Here is a 12475-nt window from a genome sequence, read left to right as displayed (position 1 = left end):
CGGTGCAGCAATAAAAAAAAGATATTAAACAACTTTGTGAGAACAAGCTGACACCATTGAAAGAAAATCACACAGATTTTAGAGACAAATGATTACATGCTGAAAGATAAATTGTGTATGGAGTAATATAAACTTTAAAAAAAAGGCTGGGATAATGATAGACTGCACCCACAAAATGTGTCATATCAAAAAAACCTCTGGGTTATCATGTACTGAACTGTGACAAGCAGTGGTCGAAAAGCTGTTCCTCATTTTGATGCTTGCCGAAGTCTTCGCCTGTGCCTATGAGCAATGCTCTGTGGGGTACGTGGTTATGACACTAGGTGTGAGTGGCTTGTTTTTATAATGTGACAATCTGTTATCAAGGGTTACAGCAATCAAGAAATAGAGAGTGACATTTTATCAAATGTGTGAGGAAGCCAAAGTCCCAGAAAAAGACCCACAAAAGGATTGTGAGAAAATCCTAATTCCATATGGCCAGACTGCAGCCGTTATTTGAATCCTCAACTTGGGAACTGTGAGTTCACCTTTCGATCCCCCTTAAAACATACATGCATACAAATGAAAATGCCATTCTACTCAACCCCGAAGGTACTTTCATGCTGTTCATGCTGGGTTATGTAACTGTCAGAGTCGGCAACCTTGACAGATTCCAGATATTATTTTCCTAAAAGGATATGCTATGTTTTGACAAATGACCCAGGAAGTTGAGAATAACACCTAGGCGCAGAGTCAAAAAGCCGTTGGTTGATATTTCCCGTATGACTACAAGGCGCAAAATTCCCACTTATGAAGCCCCACCTTATAAACACACGTCACACAGCCTGCTAATACTCCAGCTAAGAAAAGCCCAGATGAAGATCCTCCATGGATTATCTCCCTGTAGGAAACCCACGTGGCCAAGCGTGATTCACTACCCCCATTAAGCCAATTAGACACCTATCATCACGTGACGTGGAAGCCACCCACCTGCGCTACTGCTGTGCGGGACGCCGCTGACGGACAACTCCATGACCAAGGTGCGCTCTCCCTACTTTGGATGGGATGAAGGTAACTGTCAAGACTAAGCTGGACTCTAGTGTTTAATGCCATTATTAACACTGCTTAGCCAACCAACACAGCGCCTGAACGGAAAACCCTCCCACCAACATAAACTATGTACACCAAACAGGCTTTTTTTTACAATCTATAACAACTGCCTTAGTTATGTCTAAACTCAGGGACTGCCCAAGTATAGACAATGCAAATTAATTTTACCTGGGTAAGCTGCTGGCATTGCTGCTTAAAAAATAAAAAAAATCCTTGGAAATCAAATGAAGATCAAGACTTTTTGGAGTCAAGACAGTGACTGACTGAAAACAAGCTTCTGTCTTGGTAGGCTCAGGCCAAGAGCTAAACAAATCCCTAAAAATGGGTTCAAATTAAGACCAGGGATGCCTTGAATATTGTATCAAGACCTAGAATATATAAGTACTTGTCTAGAATTAGCCATCACTTAGACCAAGTTAAGATAAAGACTTTTGAGAGTGAATACCAAAACCAATACTGATTCTTTGGGAGTTGAGTAGCAGACCAAGATCAAGACCAGATAAATACTACCCTAATTTCAAAAATCCCTTTGACCAAGTCAACATTTATGAATGTCAAGATTGAGATTGAGTATATTTTTGGGATTTAAATCCCGGATCAGACCAAGAACTTCAAAACATGTCTAGTACAAGATGGTGAACGCTTCTACAACGTCATCAAGTAAAAGGTCAAGAATGATTCCTTGGTAGTCGAGTTCGACAACAAACATGTCTTGAACCAAGAACGTCCGTCTCGTTCTGTCGTCATGTGTTAGAGACATGTAACGGAAGGAAGGTCTACTGATTTAATTAGTCATTGTCAAAAGAATAGTACGTTGCAGCTTTTCAATACGCATGTTTGAACATAATTGGGGGGAAAGGAGGCATGCAAGCGAGACGAGAGGCTCTTCACCAGTTGACAAGAGCCTCACGCGAGAAAAAAAGAAATCCCTCGAGAAGTAAATGCCGACAAAGAAGTAATTATTTGCGCTCAATTTTCTCTAGCTCCGAGCAGGGGGGTAGGGGGGCATCAGTCCAGTGTCCCTTTTCCTCCACTTTCCTTAAATGTGAAGATTATCTACCTTCTGATTGCCACCAGAGCCGAGGTTGCCTGGCAACAAGCAATTAAGAAGTATGCTTTCTGATTGTCTGTGTGCGAACATCGGCCGTTATCAGATGAAGTTACCGAAGCAACAAATATCAGTATCATGGAAATGAGTTTGTTGAGCAGAGAGGGTAATATAAAAATAAATATTCCAAAAAAAAAACACAATAACCTTGCTAAGAAGCAATTCAGTCCACCCAAATTTCTTCAACAACAAATTAATTCTCTATCTCAGAGTCATTAATTCATACTTCCACCGATAGCCTGGGAACTATTAAAGTGAATTTTATCCGCTAAAAAGACAGTTAAAACTACTATTTCAAAGAAACCCACCACACTACTAAACACCACCAACAAAGACAACATTAAGTTGTCATGCTTTTGGAAAGGGGTCTTTTTTTATGGTCATCTTTCCATAGGTCAATATTACATTAAGCAGAACAAAATCAGTTTTACGAGCCAATAAAAGCCAAATGTACTATTAACAACCTTTAAAAATAAAGAGCAAGCACTCCCCTCTCCATGATTACAGTCATAGACTAGGTTAACTGAAATATTCAATGCACCACAAACAGACACGTTGTCTATAAAAACAGATTCCTATAATAGCTTGTACAACAGTCCATCCTATTAGACTAATTGGATTAGTCAGTTAAGCACCTGATTAAGAGAGAGTGTAGAGTAAAATAACAGGGACTGCAATATTTACAACATTAAAGTAGCTGGATACCTGGTTTTGCCTTTTATCCGGTCTATAGAAAACTACATAACCAAAATAACCCTAATGTTTTAACTGAGAAAAATGGACAGTTGCTCTTATCTTGGTCAAATGCGGTACAAATGTTGCACTGCGTGTTAGGAAGTGCAAGATTGAGCTTATTCTCCTTTGCTATGAATTTACTGACGACAGTAAATCCGATTGGCAGGTGTAGAGGCAGCAAAGAAATGAGTGTGTGAAGAGAGGTTAACATTACTTGTGTCAGGCGTAGTGATCATGGTTGAAACAATGACGGGTGGACCAGTGCGGCGTCCGACCAGCTTGGTGTTGTTAAGGTTTTGTGTTGGGAGAGCGTTGGAGGAAGCTGCCGCATTAATGTTGTTCTCAGGAGCGGTGTTCATCCCTTTTCGAAGGAGTTGCGGGCTGTGAAGAGGGCTTGGAGCGGTTATTGGCGATACAGGGGGATGGTTGGGGGCTCGTTTCATCAACTCCATGGGGGAGTAAGAGCCGGAAAAGGTTTTGGGTGCTGCTCCAGGAGATCCTGGGGCGGGTTGGGGCTGTTGGCCAAGTGCAGACATGGAGAGGCCGGTGTGGGCGTTATACATGGAGAAAGGTCTTCCCTGGGTTACGGCATTGTTATATCCAACGGGGCTGATTGGTAAAGCTCCAGCCACCAGGGGCCGTGGTGCTGGATAAGTGGTGGTCTCCAGAAGATGTTGGGATGGAGCGCTGCTGGGTCTTCTCCCAAGGAACTCTCCCAATCTTGGGGAAACCGCTTGAATCGTAGAAGGGGGTTGCTGCATCAGAGCGGGGTCCATGGTTAAACCTTGCTGAGCGTAATAATCATTGCGGTGACTGAAGCTGTTGGATCGGGTACGCGGTGCAGTACCACCAGTCTTGTATCCGAGCATGATGCGGGAAAGAACACGAGCCTGGGCCAAGTTTGGTGCCACTGAGCGGACGTCGTGGTCTTCCATCATCCCGAGCATGGAGAAGGAGTCAAAACCATGCTGCAACAGGAGAGTGATGGTACTTTCACCAAGGCCTTCGGCTCGCAGAAACTCCAAAAAAGCAGAATCCACCATCTTCTTGGGGTCCGAAGCAGCAGGGTGGTGAGGAGGCAAGACGTTGGACATTCCTGCTGTAGCCGCCATCATGGTTGCACTGGGATCATAGTTAGGGTCATAAGGAAGTCTCTGGGAGACTATAGCTCCATAGGAACGAGGGAGTGGGCCGTCCATTCCCTGAGAAGCAGGGTCCACCAAGGAATTGGTGGCAGCTGATTCACAGGGTCCCAAGGATAAGCTGTTGAAATTGTTTAATTGTTGTTGAGCAGAGACCGAGGACTGCTCAGCAGCGTAATTGGGAAGGTTGTGTTGAGGTCCGTAGACGGCAGGGGAAGGAGAGGTGCCGGCAATACGCTGGCCATCCGAGATAATCTTAGATCTCAAAGTTTCCCTGTACAAACGGCTCAGCTCATGAACAGGAAGAGTAGGAGGAGGGGGAGGAGGCGGTGCGGGCACGGGGATAGGTGTAGAGCCAGATGCCTGCACAGAAGGTGTGGCTCTCACTTGCGCTTGATCCCACGGATTCCTCAACCCACTCGCGCTGTGCCCATAATGTAAGGCTGATCTTGTGTGTAGCTGAGGGTTATCCCTATAAAACCCTGGCTCTTCCGGTGGCTGATCAGTAGGAGTGGCCTGAAAATAACCACGAAGTAGTGCAGCACTCTGGCCTGACATGGCTTGCTTGAGGTAATGGCTGTCACTCTGATTCAGCTGAGAGGTTTTCCTCATGAACTGCTGCTGGAACGACTGTTGGTCTTGATCACAACGTGAAGGCAGAAAGACAGGAACCTGAGTCCTAAGATCCGGAGGTTGATGAAAGCAACTCTCACTTCTGTTTTGTGCCAAAAAAGTCTTCAGGTCGGGAATGGTCCCACAAAAATGACAACGATGAATGGCCCCGTCTAGTTGACCGTCAGACCAGTATGTAGACCCCTGGCCCGGAGAGCCATCGAAGCGCGTCTGTTCACTTGGATTAGGCATCAGGGAAAACTAAATGAACCACAACAGGAGTGGAAAATAGACATGTGTTGTGTTTCAACTCTCCAATTACACCTATCAAAAAGGGAGGAGTGTAGAGGTGAAACGCTACCCTCACCTTGTCTAAAGCTGTAGGTCCTCCCTCAACCCCAAAAGGTACGTATCATGTGACTCCCAACTAAATAATTTAGCCCAGGAAACATTAGATGTTCATACAACATACAACTTTAAGGTGAGGTGGTACAACATAGAGTTTTAGAGCCAGGTGATACTTTATTCTAGCACGGTTAACGTTTGTTCTTGTGTTACTTTGAAGTTAAAAAGCACTCCAAGAAATTAGGCTAAAAACAACAAGCTGAACAAGGCTAGCGGAACAAGAGGGAGAACAGGAGATCCACTAATCCAGTAGAGTTGATGCACGCTATTGGCAAAGGCGGTCATCCACAGAAAGTGCGGTTGGGGGATTAGCTACAAACTAAAACCTGCTTAAATCCCTTTCTCGCTATGACATCACTGGAACAGTGAGCACACACTGCGGAGTCTACAAACTTTAATTGTGGGCTAAACGCTATCTTTGTTGGAATGATCATAATCTGTCTGAGAGACATATACTGTAACCTTAAAATAAATCTGTTCATTTGTGACTCCAGGGTGTATATCCTCTCTGTGGCATAAGCTTTGCAGCTGCAACCTTGGAAAGGTTTAGAAAATAGCAACATCAAAATTGGGTGGACACTAGATGTTTGCTTAAGGCAAAATATGTGCACAAGATAGTCTAAATAGAGAAGATGGGGTGACATACCCGAGTTGCTGCCATTGGTAATAAACTTGTTTACTAGCCAAGAGCAAGTGCGGCATAAACAAGAGAAGAAAAAAAAAAGAGAGTGACAAGAGAAGAAAGGCGAACCCTGATAAATGTGTCCAGGGAAAACAACTGATAAGCTATAGAGCAAACAAGGGTGGACTTTCTCACCTTCAAAACAGACAATGTTTGGATTGGATTGGACAGCACTGTACTGTGACCACTCCATCATGAGATATGTTTATATTCTCACCTTCGTTTTTTTTCTGGACTGTCTGGAGAGAAAGAATACTCTACATTCTTGAGGGTAGTGAAAAATAGATAAGCTCAGTTTATTGGTAAAGGACCACCACCAGCCAGATACCTTTCAGGGTGTCGTCTTTGCCTCCTATGACAGTTCTGACACAAATAAAACTATTCATAAATCAGGTAAATCTGATCTCAAAAGAGATGTCGATCAAGTCTTTGGTGAATCTGTTCTATTTGTGTCTTCACCGAGCTTACTGCTAAGTTATTGTTCATTTATACAACACAAAACGTGGCTTTGACAACACACACACACATTTGCCATTGTAAATGTTGCACAGATTTAACACTTAGGTTTTGTCAGACCCTGGATTAAAAGCTTTAACAATCGGAATTTTGCTGACTTTGATCTACAGTGTGAACTCCATAGACTAGCAATCTTCTCAGGTAATCAGTGCTTTAAAACGCTAATAAACTCTCTACTGTATCTAACTTAGCCATCAGTCACAATAACTCGTTCTAATAAGACAGTGTCAGATGTCATTCACATTTCCCTGCCCTACCGGCAAACGCAATAACCGTATGATCTCGTGTAAGCAACCAGCCGAGGGCTGCTAAAACCACAACCCAGAAATCATGTCAAGTGATTCATTTCCCACAGTTCAATGTCAAGAAGCCGCTAGTTGCCAAATTTATCTTGTACGCCTCTCGTGAGGACTGCTCCATAATTAAGTGAGCATGTTATATTACACCCGTGCAATGGGGACTAGCATGAATAAAACAAGAAAAGGCAAGACTCCAACATTTAGTGCCAATACTAGAAAGAAAAAAAAACACTCGAGGTACAATTTGCTCAACAGATGTCCAGTTAGAATCGTGCCTTTGGAGCTATCTGACCATCTTTCTAGGCCGCGGGACGCTAAAGACGGGAATTGGCGGGTAGAGATAGCGGCAGAATGATTTAGGTAGGCGCCGCTCTATAACCGCTCAGCCATTAAACTTTCATGGCAACTTCATGAATTAAAGTATGACTGCAGGGAATCTTTGATTCAATTACCGTGATTGTAATATATGTTGCGTTAATGAGCCTCTGGTCCTTATTACAAAGTATAATAGTGGACAATGTTGGACACAGCCTCTTATAAAAGACACACAGTGAATCAATCACAATAAAATTAATATGTGAGGGTAGGCTGAATCTAACCTCATTTAATCCACTTAATTCGGACATAAATGGTGTTGTAAACACAATATTTTGAGATGATTAGTATTGGATCTCATTTTATATGTTTCAAAAATATGTCATTCGAATGTTGGCGTGTAGACTTTTGACATCGACTTAGTGATCACAACCAATAACGATATTTGCCTTCCATCTTAGTTCGTTATTAAGCCGGTGGTCCATACTGCAGCACAGATGGGGCGGACAGAAGGGGAGCGGCGGCGGCCCACTTGCTTTCTGGAGAGACGTGAGGGTGCGTAGAAGAGCCACAGAAAAGGAGGCGAGGGGGGGGTTTAAAACAAAATAATAATAAAAAAACAACACTGAGCCATGTGCAGAAAGCTGGAATTGACATTCAAGTCTGTTTCCAGTGTTGCGAAAGAAATGAACAATATCAACAGGTATTGTTTAGAGACACAGTTACACTAAAAGATGGTGTAAAAGGTCAAGGAGACTTTCCTTGAATGAAAAGCAGGAAAGAAAAGGCAGTAGCAGAAAGAGTGCAGTCTCTGCAGACATTTTTTCCCCCAAAGACAGTGTTTTTTTTCGATAGAGCTCTAGAGAGTGTCCATCATTTCTTCTTCTTCCTGCCAAGAGTGCTAACCTGGATCAAAATGAGTCACGCTAGAGAGGATTTGTTCTCATACGCCACAGACAACAACCAGCCAGACCCTGGCTTGGTGTTTGTTTCCTCCTTGTCCCGAGATTGTCGCCATGGCGGCCTTATCGTGCCGTACATACAATCGGTGGGGAAACTTCATTATTTTCTTTTTTTATCCTCTGACACACTTCTCTTTTAACCATTTTGGATGTTTTAGGCTCATGTTAATACGGACTTGAATTTTTAACTAAACACTTTAGAAAATGACAGATTAAATTAAATGGATATTTTCCTCATATTTTTAGTCTTTCTATTTGGAAAATACAAGTCAAATATCTGTCTTACTTTTAAGTCATATGTTTTGTATTATTCAGAAATATATTTATATATACAGTTATATTTTGGGTAGTATTTTTACATATTTAATCATTTTTAATGCTTTTTTTCCTTGCTTTTTCTCATGGGTTGCACAATTCCTGCAACGATATTTTGTGGTATGCGTGTATTTTTGCTACAATCCCAAAATACAACTTCCTGTCGAGTGTTTCATGTGCATGACTGATAAAAGTGTCTTGAGATGGATCCTTACCTTCACAAATTCGGTCCAACCGCTGTCTCTTGACTTTGTGTTTATCGGTGAGTGACATGGCCTCCAAAAAGAACGTTTCAGCTCAAAAGGGGGGTCGTCAATAAGATGTTTACGACCACTGACAAGGTTCAGGCGCCTCTAGTGCACTGTCGGCACAGCTCCCCGGGGCATAACGCCTCGGCACATAAACCTAAAACAGAAAAAAAAATAACCTCTTTAGGCCACAAATATTGTAAATGGGTTTTGACTGAAGTTAATCAGCAAATCTGAATCAAAATCACGCAAGATCGTGACTCATTATTTTTAAGAGTATCTTTGTATTTTCATCTTTACTCCCACTTTTCTATACATCTTTAAATATCTGTAATCTTGTGATATAACTGTGTGTAACATTTGATAGAATTTCTTGCATTTTCTGGTAGTTTTGTACTTTTCTTTCCGGTTTACTGTGAACAAAACTGGCAACTGACACTCCAATCTTTATACTAAGACCAAAAAAAGGAGGAGAAAAGTAGGAAAATAAAAAAAAAAATCTAAAATAACACTCTAAAAACAAAGGACCATGTAACAACACATTGAGCCCAGTAGAGGGTAGTTAAAAGCAACTCAGAGTTTAACTCAATCTAGAAAGAATCAATGCACTCTCCTCCTTCCCTGTTTAACAACTTTAACAGGAATTCCAGTGTGAAAACGCATTTTATCCGCTAATCGCCAGCACGCATCGCATGCAATCACGAACAAATGTCTTGTTGTTCCAGAGAAAAGCGAAAAGCTAGACAAGCTGGCTTCTTTATCTATTCGTTGGCACAGTGCAAATACAGCAAAAAAAGAGGGAAAAAAAAGAAATCACACAAAAAGGATTAATTGTTGTGCTAAAAAAATGCTTGTTCAGTACCACAGGCTGCCTCCCTTCTCGCTACTAAATAGCCATTTTTGTCTATTGTAAGCAAGCAAGCAGCACAAATAAAAACTGAAAAAAGTCCTTGCCTGAGGTCTTTAAAGTCCCCTGACAAAAGAAGCAGAGTGAAAATTGAGCTATCCAATTGTTTGCAATGGGGAAGAAGTACTGAAAAAGTGAAGGTAACCTAATGGGTGTTTAAAAAAAAACATTATCTTGCTATTTTTGTGCAACATGATCATGATCTGACATGTTCAATAAAAAAATCAATTACTGGGCCAACATAGTCATTAGAAATATATCTTTTTTTTGAAGGGGAAGAACTAAAAAGTTTTTTGTGAGTACAAGCAGTTAAGAAAATGAATGAATTACCAACTGTTCCACTATATGAATCTTGCAATCAGCATAAAAAAGGCAGCTCGTCACACCAAGTAAAATGCTTAAATGCAAAATAATCAAGAGTAAGAGTCTGAGACATATGTAGTAACAAAACCAGATGTTGGGCACCTGACCCCCACAATTGTCTGTCAGTAGAAGATTCAGAGAGTATATACTCGTGGTTTCAATCAGCAGCGAGCTGAAACACTTAGCAGCCTCATTAGTTGATTAATGGATTCAGCGGCTGACGGGTACTTGACAAGTGATCGATCACCACAGGTGAGTGCCGGTCGGTGAAACCCAATTGGGGGTCTTTGCTCAGGGGTCAAAAATAGCCTGACATTTCACATTCTCAAATCGTCAACATATTTTAAAAACCAAATGTTTTGGTGAAAGAGACTAAGATGAAATTTCAGAAATAGATCTCCAAATGTTGGACAATCGGCCGCCATTACGGTATTGTAGAAGGCGGAAGCAATTATGCTCCAACTCCTCAAACACTCATTAGTCGATTCATGGATTAGCAGAAAACAGGTTGCTTGTAGTCCTTTAACTGATTGCTGTTGAGCTACACAACATAGTGTGGGTTTTAGATTTAGACTTCAACAAGAAAAAAGGTAGTACCCTGGGGCTAAATCTTATTTTGAAGTGTAAAACAATCTGTTTTCATCATAAATCCGTAGCCCCTAAGCCTAAAAAAAAATCTTCAAACAGACTTGTTCTATTCCTGTTGTTGCCATGTGTCTTCCAACATTGAAGAAGCAAATACCGACAGATCCAAATGAACCTGGACTAGTCTATTCCGAAAGACCATCCATGGAAGAATAAGGCTCAGCGGGCATCTCTGGATGCGACTGAATTATTCAAAAGGTCACGGCCACCTGCTTGCCATGTGAAGCCAAGACTCGGTTGGTGCGAGAGAGGTAAAATACCCAAGGAAGTCATTGCGAGACTTGTAATCATCAATTTCACTCTGAAACGCATCCAGAGCTAATTGGCCACAATTAATTAGCTGACATTAAGCCACAGGAGCTGGTTAGGTGGGACGGAAGATTTTTCTAATGGATCTCAGGATGGAAGGTGACGAGGGATGTGCCAATAGCAATATATCTCCCCCAGTGTCAGTCAAGTGTCGCACAGCTGAGATTTACTCCATCGAATGCCTCGGTGATGGATGGGTGCGAAAAATCTATGCAACCTTCTATCCTCTTTTCATTCCAAACAGTGTTTTTATTACCTCTTACAAAAAGAACTAAAGTGCGCCGAGACTGAAGCTTTTCAATAGTTGTCAGTAAAGATTAACAAAAGGGTTTCTAAACCCGATTGCTGAAATGAATAACATCCAATCTCTTTTATGCTCCATTTGGTAAAGTTTCACCACTGATAGCACTTTTTAGATGATATAAATGTCAATATATTTGGTGGTTAAATCGAGACAGAGTCGGAAACAGCGGCAGAAATAGAACCGGCGGCGGTAGGAGCGGGACTTTATTGTTCATTTTGACACTACACTAATTTGACAGCTTAAAGCTCTCTAAAGATTAAAATGATTTCGGATTAGAGGGGAAAGATCTTTCACACGAAGTACTTCAATGATTTGCACATTACACAAGAGCAAATGATTAACACAGTCAAATAACCCCCAAAAATATGGCGACCACACACAACGAATGAATCATCAGTCAACTAATGACATACAAAAAATATCTACATAGTTTTTTTGTGGGGAAACGAGTCTTGAGACAATTACGACTGTCAATTTAAGGATATTTTATCCAAGGCACGACGCGAGCTAACTGCTTATTTTTAGGAAAACAATACATTTAATCTGTTCCATAAAGAAAAATGCTAAATCAGCACTACAGACTCTGAAGAAAACATGAAGAGATTGTTAAAAGATGACATTAGATAATACTCAGCAGTTTCCTTGCCCCCAAAAAGTATGACAGTGAAATTTTGAAGCACAGCAACTGTTACAGTAATCCGACATTGTGTGGCTGAGTTTGTTGAAAAGCCCAGCTAGCGTCTGCAGAGTATGCCGATGCCAGCCTTCTCAAAAGCTCAAGTGCAGATCAAATGCGTCTCAGTCAAATGCAAAAAAATGGGGACCCAAAAAAAAAAGGAGAAAAAAAACAACTCTCAAAGATTTTTCCGTTTTTGTCTTGGTTCTCAAAACAATTCAACTCAAGTCTTACAAGTGACACCAGAAGGTGGGGACACCCATGCATGCTTTTGGCATAGGGTAGGAAACTGGAGTACCCCTAAAAAACCCTCGTAGGGACAACAAGATCATGTAAACTCCACACAAAAAGGTTGTAACCAAGCACCCAACCACTGTACTGCCAACTTGATCCTGATTCCTAAAAAATATTCCTTGACTTAGTCTCAAACCCTCAAATTCTTTGTTTAGGTATTCCTGCACTCCAAGCACAATTTGAACAATGGAGGTCATTTTCCCTCCTGGTTGAGACACTGGAGTGCTCCCAGAGGCAAATCTGTCACCGCTGTGCCAAAACAAAGAAGAAGAAAACAAGAAGGTGTGGTCACCCAGCAACACCAGCCAGGCTCATCTATTAATATCCCACATTTTACAGGCCCGGTTCCTCTCCACCCGCGGGCACCGTTGAAGTGTGATTTCCATGCTTGGAGTGAGGTCCGTTATACGCGTGGGCAGGTGACAGCTTGATGCAATTATAATTAGCTTTACCCCCACCTTCCAAAAATGCTTCCCACTTTCACAAGGTACAACATAAGGAATGATAATTGCATTTTGAAAGAGCGCCATCCTCAGTGCTATTTACATC

At 41.7% G+C, this 12475-nt stretch overlaps 1 protein-coding gene across 9 annotated transcripts in view; it reads right to left on the bottom strand.

Annotated features, from left to right (window-relative positions):
- The window catches only part of LOC144211240 (C-terminal-binding protein 2), a 60579-nt gene that overhangs the window by 19597 nt on the left and 28507 nt on the right, over positions 1-12475 (bottom strand). For 4 of the 9 annotated variants that reach the window (XM_077738310.1, XM_077738312.1, XM_077738309.1 and 1 more), the window contains one exon: positions 8396-8585. In XM_077738310.1, coding sequence (XP_077594436.1) covers positions 8396-8453 — 58 coding nt within the window. In that variant the 5' untranslated portion in view covers positions 8454-8585. Of the gene's footprint in view, positions 1-969; positions 1065-3141; positions 4962-8395; positions 8586-12475 lie in introns of those variants that run through there. The other 5 variants (XM_077738307.1, XM_077738308.1, XM_077738304.1 and 2 more) reach the window with 5 other exon arrangements.

This window comes from Stigmatopora nigra, chromosome 18, assembly GCF_051989575.1.
Source record: "Stigmatopora nigra isolate UIUO_SnigA chromosome 18, RoL_Snig_1.1, whole genome shotgun sequence".
In the NCBI taxonomy this organism is placed as follows: Eukaryota; Metazoa; Chordata; class Actinopteri; order Syngnathiformes; family Syngnathidae; genus Stigmatopora; species Stigmatopora nigra.
This window is presented reverse-complemented; position numbering and strand designations above follow the sequence as displayed.